This window comes from Ambystoma mexicanum, chromosome 6p, assembly GCF_040938575.1.
Source record: "Ambystoma mexicanum isolate Mex_15411 chromosome 6p, UKY_AmexF1_1, whole genome shotgun sequence".
Lineage (NCBI taxonomy): Eukaryota > Metazoa > Chordata > Amphibia > Caudata > Ambystomatidae > Ambystoma > Ambystoma mexicanum.
The window spans coordinates 119396826-119422857 of NC_090935.1; the positions used below are offsets into that span (position 1 = coordinate 119396826).

The 26032-nt window shown below is 47.4% G+C and overlaps 1 protein-coding gene across 2 annotated transcripts in view; it reads right to left on the minus strand.

Annotated features, from left to right (window-relative positions):
- PHF24 (PHD finger protein 24) overlaps positions 1-26032 on the minus strand; it is a 615791-nt gene that overhangs the window by 71667 nt on the left and 518092 nt on the right. For both annotated transcript variants that reach the window (XM_069626819.1, XM_069626820.1), the window contains exon 5: positions 14360-14562. In XM_069626819.1, coding sequence (XP_069482920.1) covers positions 14360-14562 — 203 coding nt within the window. The remainder of the gene's footprint in view (positions 1-14359; positions 14563-26032) is intronic.

The window sequence follows — 26032 nt, forward strand, 5'->3', positions numbered from 1 at the left end:
ATTTCACTTCTTCCATCTCCTTCATAGAGTGTTACAGTACTCACTCCCACTCCCCTTTCCACCCCCTTCCTCGTACGTAGACTCCTCCTTCTTTCCTACCTGAGTTCACAGAGAGATAAAGAAGCGCCATCCAGACTCATTATCATAGCTATCGAAATGACACCCGAGAGGCAATCAGGGCAACCATTATTTATACAATTGAACAGCATTCCAGCAGCGGGACGGTATCGGAAATCAGGATTAGATCAAATAAAAATAAAAAAAAAACGAAAAGGATTGACACAGAAAAGCAAGGTAAACAGCATCATTTATTGTCTTCCTGTCCTGCTGATCGGGATGATAAGAGGCAGAAGGAGAGACAGTGTACGAGGGCCCAAAAGGAAGGAACAGCAGAGAGATAGACATGAAACAGAAAGCAGGCAGTGAGTGACCAGGCAAAGGCATACTAAAAACACCAGCAACAGAGAAACTACAGCACAAGCAAACTTCCTTTAAGAAATAAGAGAAAGCCCATCTCCATCCTGCTAAAACCGGACACAGTATTATTATTATTATTACTATCATTGTTATTATCATCATGTCAGGAGGAAACTATTCTCTTCTTTTGTCTTAATGGGAGTGTGACCATAGAAACGACACAGTACCTTCCTTTTAGTAATTGTCTATTTCACAAACACAGCCTTGTTGTTGGTTCCTGTGTGGTTGTCAGAAGAGATCATATAATAGGGCAAACGTTCACATTGCGGTTGGCTTAATATTAAAACCTGAACTACAGACGGATTTGAGCTGTCCCACTCACATCACCCACCCAACAGCCTGCCACGCGTTATTCAGTTTAAAGAGTGATCTTGCTCAGAGTGATGCAAGACTGACTTCATGAAGCTTGTATATAAGTCAGTGTCGACCACAGACTTCGTGCTAAGTGAAACAGCATAGCACATATGAGTATGTCGACCAGGAATTGCAGTGGCTGTTTGTCGTGTTATGCATCAGTTGCCACAGCTTCTCACATGATTTTATTTCTTCAGGTGGTCTGAGAAGCTCCATCCTTCCATCATACACGGTGCATGTTGTTAGTGACAGCATTCTGAGCAAATGTGTTGCTTTCAGGTCCATTTGTGCACTGTTTGAGTCTTAAGCCTTTTGGTGCGGTCTCCATTGGTCCCCGTGTCCATAATGAGTGTAGCAGAATGGGAAGAAGTGTGCAGCAAGGCAAAGGAACTTTGACCAGATCTTAAAGAGCATTTTGAGTGATTTTCAAGCAGATGCACAGCCATTTTTCGAAAGGATCTGACTTTTTCCTGTTTTTCCTTTAACAGAGGTATTGGGGAAGAAGGGAGTTTGCTTAGATATGTCGCTCCATAAATATCACAATATATGTTATCACATCTGACTCGGGAGTCACTAAGACTCTCACCGCTCTTTATGGACTTTGTCTCGGGAGGATAGCTCAGGGGCAACGTGCTCGTCTTGGAAGCAAGACGATGTGGAGCAAGACAGGTTACATCACTGTGTCCCTGCTTAGAAACCTCTAATTATATAATCTGCAAAACCCTCTCCAAAAACCTCCTTCTGAAATCGGAGCTGAAATCCCAATTTCATCCGTTAACAAAGACACGCAAAAACTCAACCTCTGGAAGCGCTTCAAGTCCAGGTGGACACAAAATGAGTTCTACCAAAATCCAATGCAAAAAGAAAACGTCCTTATCCCATGCAAGTATTTTTTATTATTTTAAACAGGTCTTTTTATTTGTTCAGTTTAACAGGGCTTCACAATGAATATATCAGTCATAACAACTTCATCATCGCGACAGATATTCACAATGGGTTACGAAGAGAAATCAATATGTACAACCCAATACATCCTGAAAATAAAAGCACCCAGACATCTGGCCACTCAACAGTGACCGCCCAGACATCTGGCCACTCAATAGTGACCACCCAGACAACTGCCCACTCAACAGTGACCACCCAAACAGCTGGCCACTCAACAGTGACCGCCCAGACATCTGGCCACTCAACAGTGACCACCCAGACAACCACCCAGACAACTGGCCACTCAACAGTGACCTCCCAGACATCTGGCCACTCAACAGTGACCTCCCAGACATCTGGCCAATCAACAGTGACCGCCCAGACATCTGGCTACTGAACAGTGACCACCCAGACATCTGGCCACTCAACAGTGACCACCCAGACAACCACCCAGACAACTGGCCACTCAACAGTGACCACCTAGACATCTGGCCACTCAACATTGAACGCCCAGACATCTAGCTACTCAACATTGACTACCTAGACATCTGGCCACTAAACAGTGACCGCCCAGACATCTGGCCACTCAACAGTGACCACCCAAACAGCTGGCCACTCAACAGTGACCACCCAGACATCTGGCCACTCAACAGTGACCACCCAGACAACCACCCAGACAACTGGCCACTCAACAGTGACCACCAAGACATCTGGCCACTCAACAGTGACCTCCCAGACATCTGGCCAATCAACAGTGACCGCCCAGACATCTGGCTACTGAACAGTGACCACCCAGACATCTGGCCACTCAACAGTGACCACCCAGACAACCACCCAGACAACTGGCCACTCAACAGTGACCGCCCAGACATCTGGCCACTCAATAGTGACCACCCAGACAACTGCCCACTCAACAGTGACCACCCAAACAGCTGGCCACTCAACAGTGACCGCCCAGACATCTGGCCACTCAACAGTGACCACCCAGACAACCACCCAGACAACTGGCCACTCAACAGTGACCTCCCAGAAATCTGGCCCATCAACAGTGACCGCCCAGACATCTGGCCACTGAACAGTGACCACCCAGACATCTGGCCCCTAAACGGTGACCGCCCAGACATCTGTCCACTCAACAGTGACCACCCAGACAACCACCCAGACAACTGGCCACTCAACAGTGACCACCTAGACATCTGGCCACTCAACATTGAACGCCCAGACATCTAGCTACTCAACATTGACTACCTAGACATCTGGCCACTAAACAGTGACCGCCCAGACATCCGGCCACTCAACAGTGACTGCCCAGACATCTGGCCACTCAACAGTGACCACCCAGACATCTGGCCACTCAACAGTGACCACCCAGACAACTGCCCACTCAACAGTGATCTCGGAATCCAAACACACGTGACCCCTACAATCTCCTATCCTTCACAGCAATGGGAATCAGAGAAGAAGGGGGGCCTAGTAACCACTACCCAGACTTTTACTGCACGTTCTATAACTGGCCCCCATACGTTTACAGTACTATGATCGCCAGCAATAGTTTGCATCTGGCAATTAACCTGAACTGCACACGTTTTAATCCCACAGACCCTTGAAACCTCTTAGAAGGGCACACATAATACCCAATTGCCATTTCGGATATACATATACTAACACAGCTGTGCAGTTTACTGTTTCCCAAACCTACAGTCGTCCCAGATTTATCATCGAGTTCAGAGGAATAAACCGTTTGCTGTTTTTTAGTGGGGCTCCCTATTTCTTATACTAAATAAAATTAATTAATATACTGACTTCTTTGATGAAAAAAAGGGTGTCCATTGTCCCCATTCCACCCTCACTGCATGCTGATTGGCCATAGAATGCTTCACTGTGATTATCTACTTTAATACACACATTAGTGATGTGTTGAACAACAGTGTTAATGAGATATAGTGCATTGCTAAAACGGATGGGTTCCTCAGGATAGACACTGAAGTCACACATGGGGTAATTAACTTCTTTACTCAGGTTTCCAGTTACAAGGTCTGCGAGACGGGGACACCGAACGCCGGCTACTATACACAACACAAGAGGCGACCGCAGAGTATACATGCCAGGAGCCCCGCTAGGCATCAATCATTCCTGAAAACAGCCTCTGGACCGAGCGACAATACGTTACTGCAGGCAATACCCTTTCAGCCAGCAGAATCTTTCCAGGATCAATCCTCCGCCCGGGTTCCCGCCACCCTACGGCACCCTAGTGATGATCCATGCTGCCCAGCACCTAGCATCTGAGTGATTGACAACCGAGTACTTGGGATATATAGCACTGGCAGGGTTGCCTACTTGGAACCCTGATGAAGGCGGACGTAGGTTTACTGCAACCCCGCGGAAACGTGAAACCAACTGGGAACATTTGATTAAGTCTGCTCCCAGTTGTACAGATCTTGTTCAGCTAGTCTCTGCCACGTCGGCAAAGATATCTTTCATTCTGTTTTGACCCTGGAACATTTATTGTTCAATTTAAGGTAGTTATCTACAGAACCTTCATTGTTCTAATGAAAATCACAACCCCATTAAGGAATCCTTGTCACTCAGCCAACTTACCATTGCAGGAGATTTACTGCGCCTTTTGAAATGAGTTCATAAGCACTTGATTACTTTATGATTTAGCTCAAAGTCTTTATGTGTTCAAGACTACTTGTGTCAATGAAGTAAAAATTGATATTTTTTCATATTGCTGACATATAGTATATCATGTGTTTTGTTCATTTTTTATGATGTCACTGTGAATTGTTATTTTTTACATGTATGTTTCAATTATTTCTCCATGTTTCATTTATGTATCACATATTTTACTTGATTAGATAATAAATTACTCGTTTCTAACACTTCAACACATTACTGCAGTGAGTGGGTATCAATTAGAGATTCGTTCCTTTGGATCTCCTAGTTAGGAGGCCAATTGTCAAAAACTCCCTGGACAGGACTAAACCATATCTACTTGTCCCACTAAATAACTGTTGACAATCCTTTATCCAGTAAGGGTACCATTACTGGTTTACATGTTTTCCAGTTACAAGTCTTCAGGTTCAAAGGCACAGGTAAGGACATTAGGTTAAGAGACACAGCGATATCCACCGGCACCCTCTCACTATGGCAGCTCACTTCTCAACTGACATATATGGAACACTCACAGGGATTCGCACATCACCATTCCACACGCCACATTCCACAGGCATTCAAGCAGCTCACATGCTGAAAGCATAACATAAGGGAAAGAAGCACATCACAACATGTATCCTTACTTTGCAAACAGCCAAAGGAAGATATGGATTTCAGAAATACCCAGCTCACACAGATGACATATCTGAACAACAACTTCATTCCCAAACAAACCAGGAGAAAACACTCCCAACAAACCCCTTACAGTCCTACAGAGTGAAATACCCACAGGACTAAGCCACCGAAACAACTCCAGAGTTCATGCATGCTGGCCAGAGAGCAGAACAGCTCACACAACAGGGTCCAGCCTTAAACACGCCAAGCAACTTAACAATGCCAACTACCTTACAACACAACCATCTCAGTCACACCTCAACCACCCGACATGCCTGTGCACTAAAGAGCACACTTCGTGACCAACCTCTTAGTTCTCCAAGATACCACTGAAAAGATCAATGGTTTAACAACTGCCAACGCAAACCAAAATGCGGGCTGAACTACTTCCTCGCAAGGGACCAGGTGTCCAAACCCCAACACAAGTGGCATAGCACCAAACCGGTTCAAATTTTCCAAAAACAGTGCAGGGTGTCAAACAACCCACTAAATTAATGGATCAGGGTCCAACACTAACAACTCCACTCGCTGGTGTCCAATACAACACACCACCACAACCACTGATAACATTGCTACCATCATCACTCAATTAACACAAATGTCATAGTTCCACCGAGCCCCTACAAAAGTACCAGTTGTCCTAGACCCCTGAGGCAGCTCAACAAGACACTGCCACAATCCAACATAGCATCAACACCTACACCCCTGGGAAGCGTCCAACACTCAAATTACACAGATGGCACAGTTCCACTGAACTCCCACAACAGTGCTGTGTGTTCTAGACCCCTGAGGCAGCTCAACAAGACACCACCACAATCCAACTAGGTATCCACACCTACATCCCTGTCAAGTGTCCAACACTCAACTCACACAAATGGCACGGTTCCACAGAACCCCCACAAAAGTGTTGGGTGTCTGACGCCGCTGAGGCAACTCGTAGGTAGGCCGGAGTCCCCTCAACGACAGACACTACTCTACCACACATAATACACTGGCTGCCTTGAACTTAACTGGTGGTTCGATAGGACACCAGCAAGGTTCGCATAACAAGCCACACAACACACACTAGCCCAAAATAATATGAAGGAAGTGAGCATACCAAAGACATGACAAATTAGAGAAACCTACTCTTACAAGTCCAGGCCTTGAGTTATTAACAAAATCTGCAATATTGTTGGTCCTGTGGAGAGAAAAAGTTAACATCTAAACAAACAGTAAGGACTGTTATGGCAAATGTCCGAACTTACACAGAGGCCAATCATACACACCCAACACACTGCATCCTGTCAGTTTGGTAAATAACACCCTCTCAAACAACAGGCCTGACATCACATGAACACTACCCATCATCACTCAGGAGTTTGCATTGACAATTCACTAAAGAAAGACAAGAAATCCAGGTCCAACTCCTGTAGAACTGCCAAATATTTCTTCCTTGGATCGTCTAAAATGGCCCCACAACCACGGCAAAAACCTCACAGCTCCTCCCAATGAGCAAACAACTCATCCTTTCCAGCCAGGCAACTTCCACATAGCACAGTTCTCTCAGCACAGTACCTCCTGACACTAGCATTCTGGACCCTTGCAACCCGATCGAATGAAAACCTTTCCCCACTTCCATTACCGTCAGCTTCACTTGAGCAGGAACGAAGTGCTCTCGGGTCTCTGATCGCTCTCCACATTCAACTGAGAGGCACACTATTAAATGCTTCTGCTTGGCTGTGCTGGGACAAGGCCCATACCCAGGGCTTTAAGTGGGGTAAGAAAATGAGAGGGGGGGGGGCCCTCATTTGGAGGCGTGGCTTGCGTAATGGGTGTGGCCTGAAAAGTACACAAACCATAGTATGTGAGCATGTACATATGTGTATGCATATCTTACTGTGGTTTGTGTACTTTGCAAATATACAAATATGCACAATATTTCTATGTTGATAAAAGAAGGCTTGACAAGTACACAATTCAATCCATCTTTTATAAAGCTTTGCCGACGGATAAAGCCTGTGGAGTCTTTGTCTGTCAGCAAAACCTTATAATAGATGGCATGAATTGTGTACTTTTCAAACCATCTTTTTATAAGCCTCGAAATATGTCACGCAGTCCCCAGGTTCCCTGAGGGTCAAAGACGCCTCAGTGACCTGGGGAGGGTGAAACAAAAGGACAGTAACTTCCTCTGGTGACCCCTCGCATGAGAGGTCACCAGAGAGAGTTACAGTGATTGACAGAAGTGGCAGCCAGCTACAGCGATGCTCTGTGGCTGGCTGGCACTTCTGTCAGCTTGTCTGACTCAATGGCATGGCACATCTCCCGTTGCGGCTGCAGCCGTGGCGGGATAATGTGTCCTGCTGTGATGTGGGACCAGGGCCCCCGGCAGGGCCCCGGCTCAGTGCCACTTTTTGGAGACTAGCTGGTCCCGGCCCCGGCAGGCCACGGCCCACCTAAAGCACTGCCCATACCCCTCGTCTGTGGGTCTCTTCTATCCACTAGTAACATGTTTGTCACCAAACGAAGAATGTTTTCCTTGCGTCTCCACAACACGTGAGCAGCTTACAGTTCCCATTGGCTGTGCACCACCTTCCACAGCCATTCGCTGCCACTGTGCGAATATCATCAATAGAGCCCAGACCTCTGAATAGAGCAGAGCTCATCCTGACCAGCAAATCCAATTGGCGGAAGCACCAACACAATAAAGCTATGGTGCCACAGAGTTCACCCACGTCCAACCATATTTATTGCAGGCTGACTGTTGCAACCTTGAAACAAATGAAATGGCCGACCTGCGGTTACCCCAACACCACAGCCGGTGCTCTTTTAAAAAGAAACGCAGGTTGCTGCACTTCCTCAGACAGTTGCTGCCCCCAAAGAGGGCTGCTGCACTGCAGCACAAAACATCTTACACCTCCCCCACCAGGGCCGACTGCCTACCAGGCACAGGCTGCCCTCCCAGGCACAGCTGTTCAGCCCCTCGCACACACCAGGGCTCCACCAGGAAGGGCGTGGGCCGGTGGATGTCTCACTGGTCCTGCCACTGTCCACCTTGCTGTGCTGCTGCTGTTCCCCTTGAACAGCCACCTTCACAAACAGCCCTTCACAAACAGCCTTTCAAGCCTATGTTCGCTTCACAGACAGTGGCCTTCTAGGATTATAGGATTCCAGGCTTCCTCTAGGCATATCAGGGTCTTCCAACAGCTTGTCACTGTGATGCTGGAAATGCATCGGAGGGACAGGGCCTCTGTATCATTGTCCTTTATTTCTTTATCGTGTGTGTTCTGCCGTCTTTTCCATAAAGGAGTTCATGTAGGACTCCTGGCGGTGTAGCTCTCTCTCTTTTGGTTTAGTGAACAGACCCTTGGGATACCCTGATGGCACCCAGGGGTGGGAGTACAACCCTGTAGTGTAGGTTTTTGGGCACCTGTGTGTGGCCCACAGAGCAGGGTATGGGCTGGTGGCAGCTCTGTGCTGAATTGACAGGTGCTCCATGTGTCCTCCTTTTTGGGATGCCAAGTCACTGTCATTGGAATCAATTGATTCCTGATGGGGACAAGATGACCACCGTGGCCTCTTGGTTTCCATTGCCGATTACTGTGTTTCCCGCAGTCCCGGGAAGTCCTGACTCTGTCACTTCCCCTGACTGGCTGTTGGGAGGAAGTTCCCTATATGGCAGTGTGGGGAAATACTGACCAGACTGGCTGGAGCCTTCCCACCGACTGTATGTTGTGGGTATGCCCGTCGGGTGGGACCTGGGTGAAAGGAGTGTGTGACGAATATGCATTTCTTGTTGTGGATGTCTAGCATCTGGTATGTGACACAAAGACTAAGACAGCCCTGCCGAAACTGGTATGAATGCAATTTGGAGTGTTGAATGGCTGGCTACTTGTTACAATACACATTACTTGTTGTGAGTGTCTGGAGAGAGGTGAGTGGCCTGAATGCACTGTGTGCCTGATTGGCTGCCTGACTGCTTTCTGAGGGATTGGTTGCCTGAGTGTGACCAAGAAGAATGAATGGGAGATCAACTAGTGTATCTGGTGCCTCTCTCTGCTAGAAATCACTCAGAAGCTGAAGTTGAAACTGACATTGAAACTGATGCTTAATCTTGAAGCCCTGCTGGAAGAGAAGAATTGCTGTTTTTCCACTTTGTCGATCTGAAAGTTGTCGTGTCTCCAAGACTGATCCAAAGGGAGGATATTGGAAGGAGACCTCTTACCGAGCTACGAGGGACCATCATGCACCTATAACCTTCGTATAAGCTCCCTGGAAGTCATACCCTTGAAAGGCTGTCCACCAGAGACGGGGACCGCCGAAAAGAACAAAGAAGCACCAGACATTTCGTCCACCGTCGTCGACCAGGGTTCGCAGCCTTGCTATAACCAGTGGAGGCCTGTCAAAGCCATGTTGCCCAGGACCAGGAACTGCTCAACACCGTGCCGCCGACGACTGGAGCCACAACGCTCCACCTCATTAAGACATTCGAATCCAATCATGCTCTCGTCTGCACCGTCGACCGATTTGTCCCGCCGTAGAAAGTCCAGGCCGTTGACGTGCCGAGGAGCATCCACCGGTGGGTATCCCTCAACCCAACGACCGCAGAGACACCAGATGACTCGACGCCCTTGCTGGGCCAAAGTTCTTTGTAGACTCTTTGCTGTCCAGAACTATCGAGGCCGAGGTTACCCACACACCTCTTCCTCGCAGGATGGCCACAACCTATTGTTGATGAGCACCACCAGGATCAAAGTTGCTGCATCAACGCTATTTATTTATTTTTACATTTGTAAAGCGCCACGCAGCCCAGAGGCATCGGGGCGCAATTGCAAGAAAATGACTTAGTTGCAGTGCAGGGAGGCCTAGATCGAGGTTGTTACAGCGAGATCGTATCTACCCCTAGCCTGGGAAAAAGGACGTTTGCCTTTACAGAGGTTATACAGTTGACAGGGCCCCGGTGGGGTTTATACAAACAGCATAGTTTTTATTGCTTTCCTGAAGCCCAGGTGGGATTCGATGCCTCTGATCTTGGCGGGTAACAGGTTCCAGTTGGTGGCGGCGAGGACTGGGAAGCTAGCGCCACCTGCTCTGGTTCTGATGCTTTTTGGAATTGCTAGGCGGTTGGTGTGGCTCGATCTAGTTGGTCTATTAGAGGGGGGACCAGAGAATCTCTGAGCAAGGTAGCGCGGTGCTGTGTCGTGTCGACATTTGTGGATGAGTGCCAGTGATTTGAAAAGGATCCGTTCCTTGACCGGAAGCCAATGGACGGATTTTCTGGTGGCTGAGATGTGGTCTCTTTTTGAGATTCCCATGGCTGCTCTGAGGGCATTGTTCTGCACCATTTGAAGTTTTGAATGTTTTTGGCTGTAGTGCCTAGCAGGAGTGCATTGCAGTAGTCTAGGTGGGAGCCTATGATAGCTCTTGTGATGGTGAGGGAGTTTTCCTGTGAAAGAAAATACCTTGCAGCAGTGATAAGTTTTGAGTGGTAGGCTGTTGCTGAAGAGATTGCCTTGACCTGTCTGTCCATGGTGAGGTCCATGTTCACCATTTCTTCGAGGGATCTCAACAATCTGTGGCTCTTGCCTTAAAGGGAGATGCTTAAGAAAGATCCGTCGATGACCCGTCGTCGAACTCTGCGATTCCAGGTACATTGGGGTTGTAGAACTATTTAGAAGGAAATAAGACTCTTGCAAACAATATATGGACTGGGCTTGTAGTATATCTTTATTTTACAGGTTGCCCAGGTGGAGGGTTCCGCATACAGAACTGTGTCTAGGTATTGGGGCCAGTATTCTGCCTATTGTTCTAACCAGCTGCTTTCCTCCTACGTCTATTGTTGGTTCCCGTTATTAATTGATTTGTGTGACATTTGACCACAGTACAGTTGATGCACTTTAATGAAATCTGACAGTATTTGTGGTCCAACGTAGAACTGTGTATATATTTGCCATTATAGATTAACGGAGCACAAAGTGAGTTATTGTGATTGCGTATATAACCTTGAACCTTAATTATATAAAGACTGTGGCCCTCATTCCGAGTATGGCGGTAAGGGATACCGGTCACCGTTAACGAGACCAGTGCCGGTAATCCCTTACTGCCACATTCCGAGTTCCCTTTGCGCCCTCGTCCCTAACGCCTGCTTCTAGCAGGCATTAGGGACGAGGGCGCAAAGGGGCTTTTTAGCCAATAACGGTGACCGTAAAGTACGGTCACCGTTATTTGCAATTTCCCCATCCCCATTGAGTCCTATGGGGGCTCATTTGGGAATGGGGAAGGGCCCTGGGGAATGGGAAATTACTGCCCTGGTCAACTCGGAATAGGGCGGTAATTTCCCATTCCACCAGGGCGGTGCCGATACGGGTCCGGTGCCGAACAAGGCTCTACTACCGCCATTGGTTAGCGCCGAATTCGGAATGAGGCCCTGTGTTTTCACTAATACAGTGGACATTCCTTCGTTGGTGCTTGGGGACTACACAGTACTTAAGAACCAGCCTGCATCACCTCCTGAGAGCTAGGCCTTGATTGCTCGCCAACATTTACCAAATAGAGAATCTTGGCTGGGGTCCTCTGTGCCTCTCCTCTGCCATATAGAGAGCAGGAGTACAGACACACCCCTACGCTGTTTATTTACAGTCACCAATGTTAAAATGGATGGGTTCTTCAGGAAAGAAACTTGAGTCACAGATTGGGCAAGTAACCTCTTTACTCAGGTTTCCAGTTACAAGTCTTCAGGTACAAACTCAACAGGTCTCAACTGACATATCATATATGGAACACTCACAGGGAGGGAATCACATATCAACATTCCACAACTCACATTCCACAGGCATTCAAGCACATCACAACATGCATCTTATTTATCAGAAAATGAAAAAAAAAGATGTGACCAATCGTAATATGATGCTACTTTAATTAGGTTGAGTAATGAGGTGATCTAGAGAAAGTGCAATCTGCAGCAACCTTCACACAGGACCACGGAACCCGGTGGCCTTTAATTAAAGCAAGCACAGCCACGTGCCTCAGAAAAAAAGCTAAAGTTATTAGGAACAGCAGTAAGCAGAACATGGGTCCTGTGGGTTACATGTCTCATTAACTACTGGTCGCAAGATCCAGCATTTACAAACCTTGACGTCATATAACAAACTATGGAACAAAGTGTTGAAGGAAATGCAGTATGTTTTTGCGACATATATTTGTTAGTCGAACCGTCCGAGCACCTCAGCTCATATTCACTAAGTGTTTGTAATTGTATATAGATAAGGACATTCTTACCAAATCCTAATTCCTAACATAGTATTATGGGCTCATTGGAAGAATTACAGGACATCATGTGGTGGTGGGTTTGAGGTAGATAGAAAGGTCTCCCTAGTGATGCATTGGTATGGTATTGTTTAATTATATAGTGCTTAAATACAGGCGAGTGTTTCAAAGTGCTCAAGGAGGTTGGGAACATGGGGAAAACAAGAGTAGTAAGTGTGTATAATACATTTAACAAGTTGAGACACAGAAACTAGGCCTGACAGTGATTCTTCAGTTTTTACCAGTGCAATTAAGGGTGAAGACAAGGGAGAACAGAAAGACAATCTTCAGGCACGGTGCATTCGGATTGTGCAAGTGCACAGACGGTGAGAGGGAGGGGGAGGTCAAAGTGGAGACTGGGATAAGTGCAGAAAAAGACACTCTCTTGGGTTAATTCTCAAGTGCAGTGAAGGTGGGCAGGGTGTAGTGGCCTGAGGCAAGTGCTAGAGGGTACTGGCGGGGATGCCCGGGACTGGTGAGACTTTGAGGTACAACAGGAAGCCAGTCAGAAAGCTTCTAGGTGGAGGAGGGAGAAGGGGAAAGAGGATATAGCTAGATTAGCAGGGCAGAGGGAGAGAGAAGAAAGAGGAAAAAAGGAAGGTCCTGAGGAGTTTCCAAAACTTAGGAAGATCAGGTACAAGACAGAAGGTGGCAGGGAGGATATTCAAAGAGAGGCACCTGCTGAGGATAAGGATCTCCCCCCAAATCTCTGCTTGGAGAAGTGGCTCACTCATAGAAGGTTGGAGGTAGATGAGCAGAGGGCTCGTGAGGGACAGTATTTAGGTAAGCAGCATTGCAGGTAGGTAGGTCTCAGGCCTTAGAAAGCATTGTGGACAATGCAGAGGGTCTTGAATTTGATCCTTGCAGCCACGGGAAGCTATGAAGGGATTTCAGCACCTGATAGATGCAGTCCCTGGGCTTGAGGCCAAGGATAAGTCATGCGGTTCTGTTCTGGATGAGTTGCAGAGGGCGCAGCGCAGAAGAAGGGAGGTTGAGGAAGAGGCTGTTGCAGTAGTTCAGCCTAGAGAGAACCAGGGCTCTGGAGACAGTGAGCCGCTGGGGAACGTGAGAAAAGTTAGAGTACCTCTGGGGAGGTGTAGCTGATAGACTTTTTAGAGATGTCAGAGATGTGAGAGGAGAAAGAGAGAGGATTTGAAGATGACCCCAAGGCTTTTAGCCACGCAGGAGTGTGCAGGTGCAGGGCCAAACAAGGTTGGTACTCTTGTTCAGAGAGGAATTGCGGTAGCATTTGGGTGCTGGACTGCCCATGTGGGCGGGACAAAGACTGATATGCAAATGAATATTTCCCATCTGTGAAAGGTACAGTGAGCAAAACGCGTGTGCTGCAAACTCTCATCTCAGACCAGGTTATTATGCCATGTTCTTTCTGGAGAGGAGCACCTGCTACCTTTGTTGAAATAAAATGCTTACATAAAAGCAGAACAATTGCTTCCCCCTTGTGCTGCAAACTAAAGATCAAAAACAGTGCATACCCACTACATATGGTGTAATGAGCTAAACTATTGCTAGTTAAGAAGGGTACTTCCTTGTTCATTATTTACAGAAAATCACTCTTATTATCTGTCTTCGTGTTATAGGGAGTAGAGATCATCGTCCCATTCCCATGGGGTTTGCAAGGTTTCCCAGTGTTTGACTCCTTGCATCATTTTGTTCACCTGGAACGTGTCCAACACTTCTTTGGCATGGCGGCTACTAGAGAGATGTGGGTGGGGGCAGGGTAATTGTAATGGGTTATTTATAACACGTTTAATACCCAGAGGTTTCTAAGCGCGGACCCGGGAATTGAACCTGTGTTACTCCGCATCGTCTTGCATCCAAGACAAGCACATTGCCCCTGAACTATCCTCCCATGCCTGCACACACTACTGCCCTGTAGGGTGCTCAACGTGCTTGCCATTGAAGTAGCTTGTAAGAGGAAGCATTCATGCAGGAACCTGAGACATATTGGTTCTCATTCATTCAGACTGACCTGTGTTCGAAGCTTTTGCAGTAGCTGGATGGACTCATGGGAGAGAAAGTCCGACCACTCCATCTGGCCTTTCTTGTCGGGATCCAGGGCTGAAAACTGCAGGACGGCCTGCTCTTCCTCCTCCTCACTCATCTGCTTGTCCAGGAGTTGCTTGTACACTTGGTGCTTGTAGTGGAGGAAGTCATCTAATGAGAGGCAGGACTCTGCAAGAGACGAGGAGGAAACAATGTTACAGCATTACATTAGAGCACATGCCTGGTCTCCTGCCTGACTTTGGGATGGCGCTTGGGGGCACTTAGCCTCAGTGGACGAGGCAGTGGGTAGAGGGAGGAAGTCGAAAGGGAAGCCTCTCGGTCAAGTGAGGAGACTCCTATGTGAGAGGAAAGGCTGACGCAAGGAGCGTCTAAGGTGGAATAGAGAAGAGACCTTGGTCTAGGATGAGCATGTTATGATATGATATGATATGATAGTTTATTTATAACACGCTTAATATCCAGAGGTGTCTAAGCACGGACCCGGGGATCGAACCTGTGTTGCTGTCATCTTGCTTCCAAGGCGAGCACATTACCGCTGAGCTATCCTCCCGAGATGGTCTTGAAGGCAGTAAGGGAAACCCTGAAAATGTGGGGGCATCGATTTTCTGAGAAGAGTAAGGCCAATCAGGGGAATTTAAGGCATCAGAGGGATGGCATACTCTGAGGTGAGGTTATGAGGAGAGAGCAATGATGGAAGACTGAGTAATGGAGAGAGAGCGGTCACTGGGTGCATTGTTACTGCATGAGAGGGAGAGGTTTGGTAATCAGCAATACAAAGAAAGAGTTGACGGTTTGAGAAGATAAGCGAGAATGGTGAGTTTTGAGTCTTATTCTGAGGGTAGAGTGTTGATTTTTGAGGGACGTTTGTGAAATCTGGGAGAACTGAGAGAGTGCAGTTTTTGAAGTAAACTTGATCCCTTAGGGGTGACTCGAAGATGACAGGAGACAGCAGAATGGCAGGCAGCAGGAGATTCATATGGGGGTATAGTCTTAATCGGAGCAAGAGCATCAGTGACATTTGTGCCTGAACGTAGAATGTTTACTTTGTGGGGAAACTGGAAACAGCTATTGAAACCACAGCATAAGATGGCTGTGCTCTGGAGATTAACCTGAGCTTGAGTTCAGAATAAAGACTGAAGATGTGCTTCAGTCTATGAACATTTTGTGGAGGCAGTGGAGGGTCTCTGGAGGCCCTGAAGTATTTCTGCAGACTCTTCATGAAGGCACACAAGTGAAGAGGACACAAGAGCCTGAAAAAAGTGTAGAACCAATGAAGTGGGAAGAGACTGGAGACTGTCCCGGACAATTTACATCTGAGGGCAAGAGGATAATCTAAATGGTGAGTGGGAAGTCAAAAAGGGGAGGAGGTATTGGACTCCAGGGACACATAGGGACTCATGAACATTCTGAGGTCAATGTTACATTGGAGGTGCACTAGCTGTAAGTGTGTAAGAAAGAGTGGTAACCATTTCTGATACACTCATTCTGTTTACAGACCAACCCGAACATGCTTGCCTTCTAAGCATGACACGTGTTATGACCAATATGATATAACCATGTTCATAAATGGCAACCAAGCATTATGAATATCGGACAAAATGTTGATGCAGCTAATCTCATTTTATATAATTCACACTGATGTTTCAAGGATATTCCAAAGTATTCCATCTGCAGAATAACTGAAAACTGATGAAGCTCTGATTCACAAACAATCCTATCCTGCTTAGAGGCTAGAGAGAAACACATTACAGATGTATTTGCATACCATAATATAGGATAGGTAGACCAATACTAAAAAAGAATATATGTGTGCATTCTCCTGAGGTTTGAGTAATCAAACATTTGACAGAAGGTTGAAAGAGCATGTGCGATGACACCTGTTGGCACCCACGTGGCAGCTGCTGGCCAAGCAGAAGGACTGGGAAGTAGCTTGAATCCAAAAGTAAAAGCCTAGCTTCTGTCTGGGTCAACTCTGCTTATTCTGCATGACTATTTTGTGCCAACCAATTGACCTCACAGGAACCCATTGGGTTCCTATACCACCCTTCGTTATCCACCACCTGCACCGATCATCTCCCCAGCCCCTGCACCACTTACCTATCCTCGTCTGGTCTGATCTCAAACCATTGCCAGCATCCTTAACCTCATGGTGGATGCCATGGTTCTAGAAAGGAGACCTAGGCCCGCATAACAAGTTTGCTAGTCCTGAAAATAGTATCGGTAATAACGGTTACCAGCACCTTTTCTGGACCGGCAAACGAATCGGTAGTTCACTGACCCTACCTGCAGAGGTTTCAATGAAGAACCGGCAAAGTGTGCCGGTGCTCAGGGGCCCCATTCCCATGGAGTCATACGGAATGGGAACTTACCGTGTCTCCGCTGCCCGTAATATCCCAGTATTTCCGGTATATCAGGCAGCGGAAACGGTAAGGCGAGTCTGCCGTTAACGGGTTACCGACACACTCGTAACGAGGGCTCCCTGTACTATTTCAGAAAGTGCTCATGTTGGTGTGTACTTGTTTACTAGGTGGACTTGAATAGTGTGAAGCTGATTTTCCATACAAAATGCGCCTAGTAGTTTTCATAATGTAGTCCTTCTATACAAGCAATGTGTAGTTTGAAAACATTGCACGCCCATGCCAAACATTGCAGTTGTGGATTTACCATGACGGAACTTCCACCTGCGGTAAAACAGCAAATCCACAATGTCCTATGGACTTCAGGAGTGGGAATTTACACCCCCGCTGTAAATCTGTCTAACCAAGTGGTGGTAGCAGTAACCGTCTTTGATAGTATTTCGGCAGAAATACTGCAGGAATATTGCAAAACTCAGTGACTTAAAAAATACCGCACATTTGAAACAGATTTAATACCGCCTGCACTTTTATTTTCTGGTCTATGTAAGCTCGATCAGCCTGCGTCAACCTGTCAAATAATGCACGGTTTGATTGCATGCGAGCGTGCCGTGCATTTTGTCCGAGATGTTGCACGCATAAGCTCTGGTCAGTGATATGATATGATATTGTATTTATATCGCGCCGAAGTGTTTCAAGGCGTGAAAAAAGTGGATAAAGCAACGCTTGTTTGAGGCGTTCCATTCGGCAAAGAGTTTAGAAACCCGGAGCCGCCATTTTGTGAATCGAATCCTGCACCACCCCTTCACGTCGGGCTGCCTCTAATGTCCCAGACCATTAGCAGGCATCATTGCTGAATGACCCATTTCCTGAAGAGTTCAATGCACTGTGGCTTGTCACCTGGGGGATTCATGATCTGCTCTCACGGCCAAAGAGAATAGATTATCAGCGAAGGTGCTGCCCTCTGACCTCTCTGTACAACCTGGTCATATAGGCTTGAATCCCGACAGGGATAACTCAGTCCGTTAGGTCAATAAACTGAGCAGCATGCAATTGGGGAAACATAGCAAATATTATAGCACTTGGACGCGGGAGTAATGTGACACAGAGTACTATATACAAATGTGTTGTTATTACTATTATATTATTATTTGTATTATTAGTTATGTTATTATTACTAATCCTACTTTCTTGGCTCTGTTTTTGATTGCACCTTCCGCGCCCTTCCACTCCCCGGAGTGCAGGGGTGTTGCTAGGTCTGGAAAAGATCCAGGGCTATGCTAATTTTGGGACTGTGGGGACTGTGGGCTAGCTAGCCTTTTTGGTTGTAACTCCTGACCTATCTGGGGCTACAACCAAAAGACCTGGGGCTATAGCCCCCTCAGCCACTCCCCCCCCCCAGCAACGCCTCTGCCGGAGTGTTAACTCTATCCTCAATCATTCTGTTCAAAGTATGCCACTGTCCTCCTCTTTATGTATTTATGTATTTATGTATTTATTTATTTACTTACGTTCTCATTTATAGCAGTGCACAAAGCCCTTGGGCATCGAGGCGCTAGCTACTGGAAATGCAAGTCAGGCAAGGTACAGGAACAGTAAGTTAGGCAAGGTACAACAGTTTAACAAAATAGGTGAGTCTTGAGGTTCTTCTAAACGAGAGGAAGGAGGGGTCGGCTCGCAGGGGGAGGGGTAGAATTGTGCCAACGTGTTGCTGCGTAGGTAGGGAAGCTGGATTCACCAGCTTTTTTTTCCGGAGATCCCCAACTACGGTGAGGGGGTGGCTGTTTGAAGACCGTAGCGGTCTGGCAGGTGAGTATCTGTTTAGTTTCTGGGCAAGGTAAGATGGTGCTTCTCTCAAGGGCAGCGATGTGGAAGGGAGTGGACTTTTCATTTGATCCTGTAAGCGGCTCTTCTGGTGTCAGAGATGTCATGTTTCCTTCGATCCACAGCAGCTCGCATGGCATTATTCTTATTCATAACTTTATATAGTGCTTTTATCCAAAGCGCTTTACAAAGAGCACATTAACATACATTATTATTACCCACTCTAAATTGGCACTATAGAACAGGTATGCAACACATTTGCTTTATCCTGAATCGATCAATGAAGTTGAATGCATGAACTTACAGAGGGTGCAGATCAATAGTCTAGAACCAGGCATTTGTGTTCTTTCACATGTATGTTGGAGCCCTGCATTGCAAACGTCGCTACTCAATATGTGCCACGAATCCCTACCCTTTCAACTTGCCCATTATCTGTGGTTCCCATGTGACATTCCATAACGTTTCTACCTGATCCCTATACGTAATAGCACCATTCTCTCTCAGCACTGAGAAGCAGTGAGATGCTCCCTGCCTATTTATAGCGTTGCTCTTGGCCTGCTTTGCTCTCAATGGGTGGAAAAATCGATGTCAGTGAATAGGAAGCGGGATATGTATCAAGATTCCAATCTGGTCAGGCCTCTCTGGAGAGCAAAAGCAAGCTACCAGTACGTGACCCGACATCTGAATAAAGCCAGCGTCAAAGACTTAAGGCCTGATTCATGGAATGGGGGGTAGAGGCAAGAGCCGTGCGTCAAGAAGGAACCTGCGCAAACCGTGGCACAGAAAACAAAATGCGCGTCACGTGTATTCATGTATTTCAAGACGCATTACTAGCGTCACGCAAGTAACAACAAGCTGCACGAGGAACTCCCCCAACTGGCCCCCACACACACCAACAAGCAAGTTAAAGGACTAACACAATGCAAGCCTCTGTGCCATCCCTGGCCCAGCATCCAGCACCAGAGAGAAAACGTGCGTTAAAACCTCGCAATCCCAGGCCGTACCCCAGCAAAATCACACTTCAAAACCTTGCAATCCCAGGCTGCACTCCAGAGAAAATGTGCAACAAAACCTTGCAAATCCCAGGCCGTACCAGAGTGAAATCGCACGACTAAACCCCAAATTCCAGGCCGGACCCCAGAGAAAATGCCCAACAAAACCTCGCTATCCCAGTCTGTACCGCTGCGAAAACGCGCGACAAAACCTTGCAAGACCAGGCCGCACCCCAGAGAAAACACACGACAAAACCTCGCAATCCCAGGCCGCACACTAGAGAAAATGCGTGCCCTCCCTTGCAAGTTCAGCCCATACCCCAGTGAAATAGTGTGAAAAAACCTTGCAATTCCAATCCTCACCCCAGAGAAAACGCGTGCACTCCCTCGCAAGCCAAGTCCGTACCCCAGCAAAATCGCATGACAAAACCTTGCAATCCCAGTTTGCACCCCAGAGAAAATGCGTGCCCTTGCAAGCACAGCCCGTACTCCAGTGAAACCGCACACCTGCTCGTAAGTGTAGGCTACACCCCTTACAAAAATGTGAGTTCTCCTCTACACCCTCGGCACCCATCCTGTCCACATACCTCCGCTACTGCACATGAACCACTGTAGTCCACACACAAGCCCCCCTCACTGTGACACTCTCCACAGGTAGTCTCCTCCAGACTGGACACCCCCCACAGGCAGCCCCCACCACAATGGACACCCCCCACAAGCAGCCCCCTCCGGAAGGTACCACAGGCAGCCCCCTCCTGAAGGGACACCCCCCACAGGCTGCCTCCTCCAGGTGGGATACCACTCCCCAGACCCCCTCACCTGTGATACCCCCCACAGGCAGCCCCCTCCAGATGGGGAAACACTAACCCCCAGACCCCTGTCACCTGTGACACCCCTTAGAGACAGCCCCTGCAGAAGGGACACCCCCCACAGACAGCCCCCTCCAGAAGGGTCACCCTCCAGAAGGGACACCGCTCACAGGCAGCCCCTTCCAGATGGGACCCCACCCCTACCCCCCACTCACGCATGTCCGGTGAGTGACCAAGTTTGTGCATCCTGAGTACGTGTAGGGAAACATAATAAAGATGAATGATTGTGTTGCGCTTCTGCATGCATTTTAATGACTGTCCTGGGTGAGCCATGTCATGGTGTTCTGACTCCTGTCCAGTGTACTCAAGGGTGGATACAACCCATGTGTTGTAAATCTGTTGCACATGGCCATGTGACAGTACTCATCCCCCACTATCATACCCAACCAACATCTGCAGCATGATACCACAATGTGCCATCAAGTTAGTTGCATCAGTGATGTCAGTGACTCTGTTCTGCTAGACATGTGCTTGTGTCTGAATCACGAGTTACACTTCATGCACTGCATGGTGTAGATTGGGTATCAGGTAATATTATTCTTAAAAATATTGCCATAAATATGGTCGTCGGGAACAGCCATATGCAATATTTTTAGTGGGTATAATATTAGTTTTTTTAGGAGCAGGGGTTTCGGGGGTGCCCCCCGCAGGTCCCATGCCTTAATATCGCTGCAATAATATGTCGATATTTTTGTATGGCAATATGTTTGAGGGGATACTAACACATGGAACCATAGATTGTCTATTCACACATGTATGTAGGTGTTTCCATACTAAAGAGAACTTCAAAGAAGTTCCAACACTACCAACATGCCTCACAGCATGCCATGAGTGACAGTGCATATTTCTAGAGTGTGCACATCCCTGCTGCAGTTATGGCAATGACTCCGGTGTCAAAATGTTGTAAGGACTGATCCCTGTTGCCCTCCCACACTCAGCATGCACTCCATGGGTCCATGCCCCTGTCCCTCTTGTGGGTCACTGTCCCTTCTTCCTATCTCCAACTGCATTTAATGGCTCTCTCCACTTCACAGACCTTGTCTAGGTGTTAATTTTATAGTCATACTTCAACTGGGACTGTGCCCTTTTTTCCACACTTAGGACATGTGCCCATTGTGTGCAGCCTGTGTGCCAGTTCAACACTGGTGAGGCATGTGATGGATATGGATGTGAATATGTGTGCCTACCTGATGACATGTAACAGCATGTCACAGAGCTACATGACCATGCCCATTTCACAGGTATCAGTCAATAGTTTGCAGTGCCATGTGCGATAATGTGCTTGCTAAGAACCATGCTTGTTGCTAATGTATCCACTGGCTGCATGGGCCTGAGCAGGGAATGTTGTTGCCATTCTGCATATGCCGTCTCATCTTGTACATAGTGTGTGTATGCTGTTTCTCTCATGGTGACATGCCCTGCATTGTGTTACATGACAGCAATGTGTTGCACATGTTTACTGTAGACACGTTTCACATGACTCCTCATGTCTTTTTCTGTCCTTGGGCAGGTGAGGAGGCACCAGATGCAGAGGAGAAGGAAGAGGAGGAAGAAGAGTCTGTGCCGGTCCAGGACACCAGTGGAGGACGTGGCTTGGCAGGCCAGGAGATTCCACTGGTGCTACAGACCATCCTGGGACTTCCGGCATACGACACTGACTCTTGGGAATGCAGTAGGTCTGGTGCTGAATGGGATGTGCAATCCTCAATGCTGGCAGAAGTGAGTGCTCCAATTGTTGGAGCAGTTGGGGCCCATGAGTCTGCAGGGGGTCAGGTGCCTTTACATGGCCAGTCAGTGGTGTCAGGGCCGTTTGTGGTGGTTACAGATGCAAGGTCACGCTCCCATGTATTGGTTTCTGGTCCTGGGTCAGATGTCCAAGGGAGGGTTGCAGTCCAGACCGTGGCATCACAGCAAGGGCACATGATGGATGTGTGCATTCTGGGCAGACAGTGTGGGAGCAGCAGTTGTTGCATGCCGCACACCGATGCAGCCTATGATATTTTGGCTGAGGACAGGGATAGGGTGGCCAGTTCCATGATCCCACCAGCAACACAGGTGGGGAAACAGCTGCAGGTAATGCAGTCCACATGCCGCGCCCAATCCAGGCAGTGTACTCTTTGATCTGGCATTTCCTTGTGCTTCCTTCTCTGTGTCACTCTCTCTCCCTCTCTTTGTTGTGGTACACTGCACTCCTGGGCTGATCACAATCGATTTCAAGTCACCCTCTGGCACCCTTTGTTCCTCCTGGAGATGGTGGTCTCTGCATATTTTCTGTATCAAATCATGTGTTCTCATGGATGTGCATGCTGTTTGTGTTGTTACAATGCATGTTATTTCATTTAGGGGAAGCGTTTCCCGATGATGTGTACTGTATGCAAAACAGGTGGGTTGCCTGTACAGGTAAGTGAATGCCATTAGCAGACAATTGTGTGGTGCTTGCATGGGAGTCAAGCACAGTGTGTGTTGACATGGGATTGCCTTGTCTTGTGGTCCAACAGTACTTCTTAAGGGGTGCATGTTTCACAGGGTGTGCTTCTGATGATGGGTCTGGGCATGGTGTTTTGATGGATTGCTGGGGCCTGTGTTTTCAAATTCTAACTGTGTGGGGCTTTCATGGTTGTTTGGAAGTGGGTAGCATGGCCGACTGTTTGTGGCCTGTGACTGGTGTTGCTGGTTGTACTGATGTGTGTCTCATGGTACTTTGATCATGTGTCATGAGTGACACTACACATTCCATGCAGTGTTTGTGGGTTTATAGGTCGATGGCACATTTGGCCTATCTTGAATATGGATCAACCATTATGGTGTGCAGCACCAGTATAAGCCACAAACATGTGAGTATTTATGCATATTTTTGGGATGTGTTGTTGTGTACAAGCACATTAGGGTTAGTGGTGTTGGTGCTTTGTCATGCATGTAGTATCATGCTGCAGCATGGTGTTTGCAGATTCAAGTTCATCACAGCTCGGTGCATGGTACTGCTGCATTTTAATTGACTGCTGTCTTTGACCATTTGTATGCTGTGACAATGAAGTCTGCATTACCATGCTCTTTTGGCTTTTATCCTACTTTTAGCATGCATTTATCGCTGCTTGCTGCATCACATTGCTTTGTGTTGCCTGCGTATGTCTTCCATAGAAGTTCCTTCAGTGGCCAGCATTCCATTGTGACACCAAGCATGGTCCAGGAGGGAGAGCAGGAGGTGAGCATGTGTGTACTTGCCAACACATCCACTGTGTCTTCTGCACCTACTCCTTCACAGTACCTTTGTAATTTGCTTGCATATCATTTATTTTTTAAATACCCAGGACTTACTAAACCTACTTATGACAGGCTCTTCCAACACAGCCTTTCACACTTCAGCCCCCCCTACCAGTTACTCTCCTCATTCTCCTCATTCACTCATGTCTCCCCTAAAAAAGTCACCAGAGTTGTCAACTCAATGAAGGTCTCATCCAAAATGGTGTGCCGGTGTTCATCCAGAAGCATCAAGGGCAACATCTCCTCTCTGGCACCTGCTCTTTCTGATCTCTGCAACCACTGATTTCCTGCTGTTTAGTTCCCATCCTCAATCAAGCACTCCCCTGTGCACCCCATACTTACTATACCATCTGTGGAGCCTTCCTGCCCAGAAAATAACTGACCCAATTCAATCACCGCCTTCCTGGGGAAACTGCTTGAGAAGTTTGCCCTCCCCCAAATGAACGCCCGTGACGTACTTGTTGGCGGTGTACATGTACACCAGTGTGGATTTCAACCTTCCTGTGCTAGGGCCACTGCTCCCCAGAACACCCATGAACAAATGGTAGCATCCCTCAATTCATAATCCCCTGCTGTCCTCATCCTCCTTGATCGCTCATCTGCGTTGCACACAGTGAACCATTCCATCCTCATTAAAATGCTCCATGAGCCACCAGTGGACTTGCTTGCCTTATTCCTAACCAACCATTCCTACTAAACCATTCTGTGCCCTTTCTCCTCCCCGACTTCATCCTCCATCTGTGGTGTCCCTCAGGTCTCCATTTGTTTGCCATGCATCTTTAAAATATACATGTCCCTGCTGCAACGCTTCATTGCCTCATTCTCCCACAAATTCCAGTCCTATGGTGACGACACAATATTCTTCAGCAAAGTTCCTACTGACCCACTTCCACCCTAATTTCCACTGACTGCCTAATCAGAACCTTTTCCATTACCACCCTCACCTGCATATGTGCACATTGTGAACACTCACAAGTCATTATGGGTTTGTCTCCCCTCCCAGTCATTGGGGGTCATTCTGAGTTTGGAGGCAGCCATGGTGCTTTTAGCACCATGGCTGCCTCCAAACTCGGGTGCGGGTCCGGGTAGGCGGAATGGGGACTTACCAGGACATTCCAACCTATGCGGACCCGGTAAGTCCCTATGCCAAATACCTTTACCCATTCCCATTCGAGCCCACAGAGGGCTCAATGGGAATGGGGAAGTTGCTAATAATGGGCCTGCAAATTGCAGGCCTGTTATTAGCTCCAAAGTCCCATAACGGGTCCAGCTAAGAACAGTTGATCAGACCAGCCGTGCCTGGTAGGACCTGCTAGGGGACCTCGGAATAGGGCGGTGAGGGGGTTATTGGCACTGGCATCCGTACCGGTAACCCCATACCGCCCAACTCGGAATGACCCCCATTGTTATGATTTCTTTGTAGTATTGATTGTATTATTGATCTCTGTTAGTAATTCATTGGCTATCTTACACTGTCCCCACCCTGTTTCCCTATCTGCACTTAGAAAGATTTGGGGTTATTGGATGAGTGCCTAATAAATGAACAACACATGCAGGTGATGGCCTACCTTCTCATGGCATTAGTAGTCTTCCAGGGGTGTGTCAGCTTTTTGTTCTGATCAATTGTCTGCATATGTGCTCTCTTCGCATGTTCATGCAGCATGTTGAGTGATGTGTGTATTGTGTATGTGACATTGTGTAATTAATGGAGATATGTTGCATGCACATTTGCTGCATGTCATTGAGGGGGACAGGCTGTGTGGGGGATGTTGTTGGTTGCCATTGTGTGTGTAGTGTGTGTTTGATTTGCATGCAGTGTGAAGATGTGTATGCATGTGTGCAGGGACACATGTTGATGGTTGTCTTTGGAGTTGTTTGCATGTATTCCATGTCACTGAGGGGTACCCATGGCTGTTCATATTTTTTGGGCATGTATGTGTTAGCTGAATTATGTTTCAGTTTGTGCTTTGTCTTCAGATCCTTAAACCAGGGAATGATGGCTATTTCATGGATTAAATTTGACTGTCAAGTGCATGCCAAGGGGACAGGTAATATGTTCTATTATATTGGTCATTATGGAATGTTGATGGACATGTCGGTCTATTCTGCACTTCATTTGTACACCCCACAATAGGGACATGTTTGTGCACATCATGCACATTCTGAGACATGCGTGCATATATTGCAATGTGTGCTTGTTGAAGATTGTGTATATGTAAATAGGTGAGGCTGTGTATGGCTTGCAGCTCTGACATGATGTTTCTGGATTTATCGATGCTTACACATTTGACCGATATGTTTGTTATTAAGATCCACCACAGCAGAAAGAGACCACTAC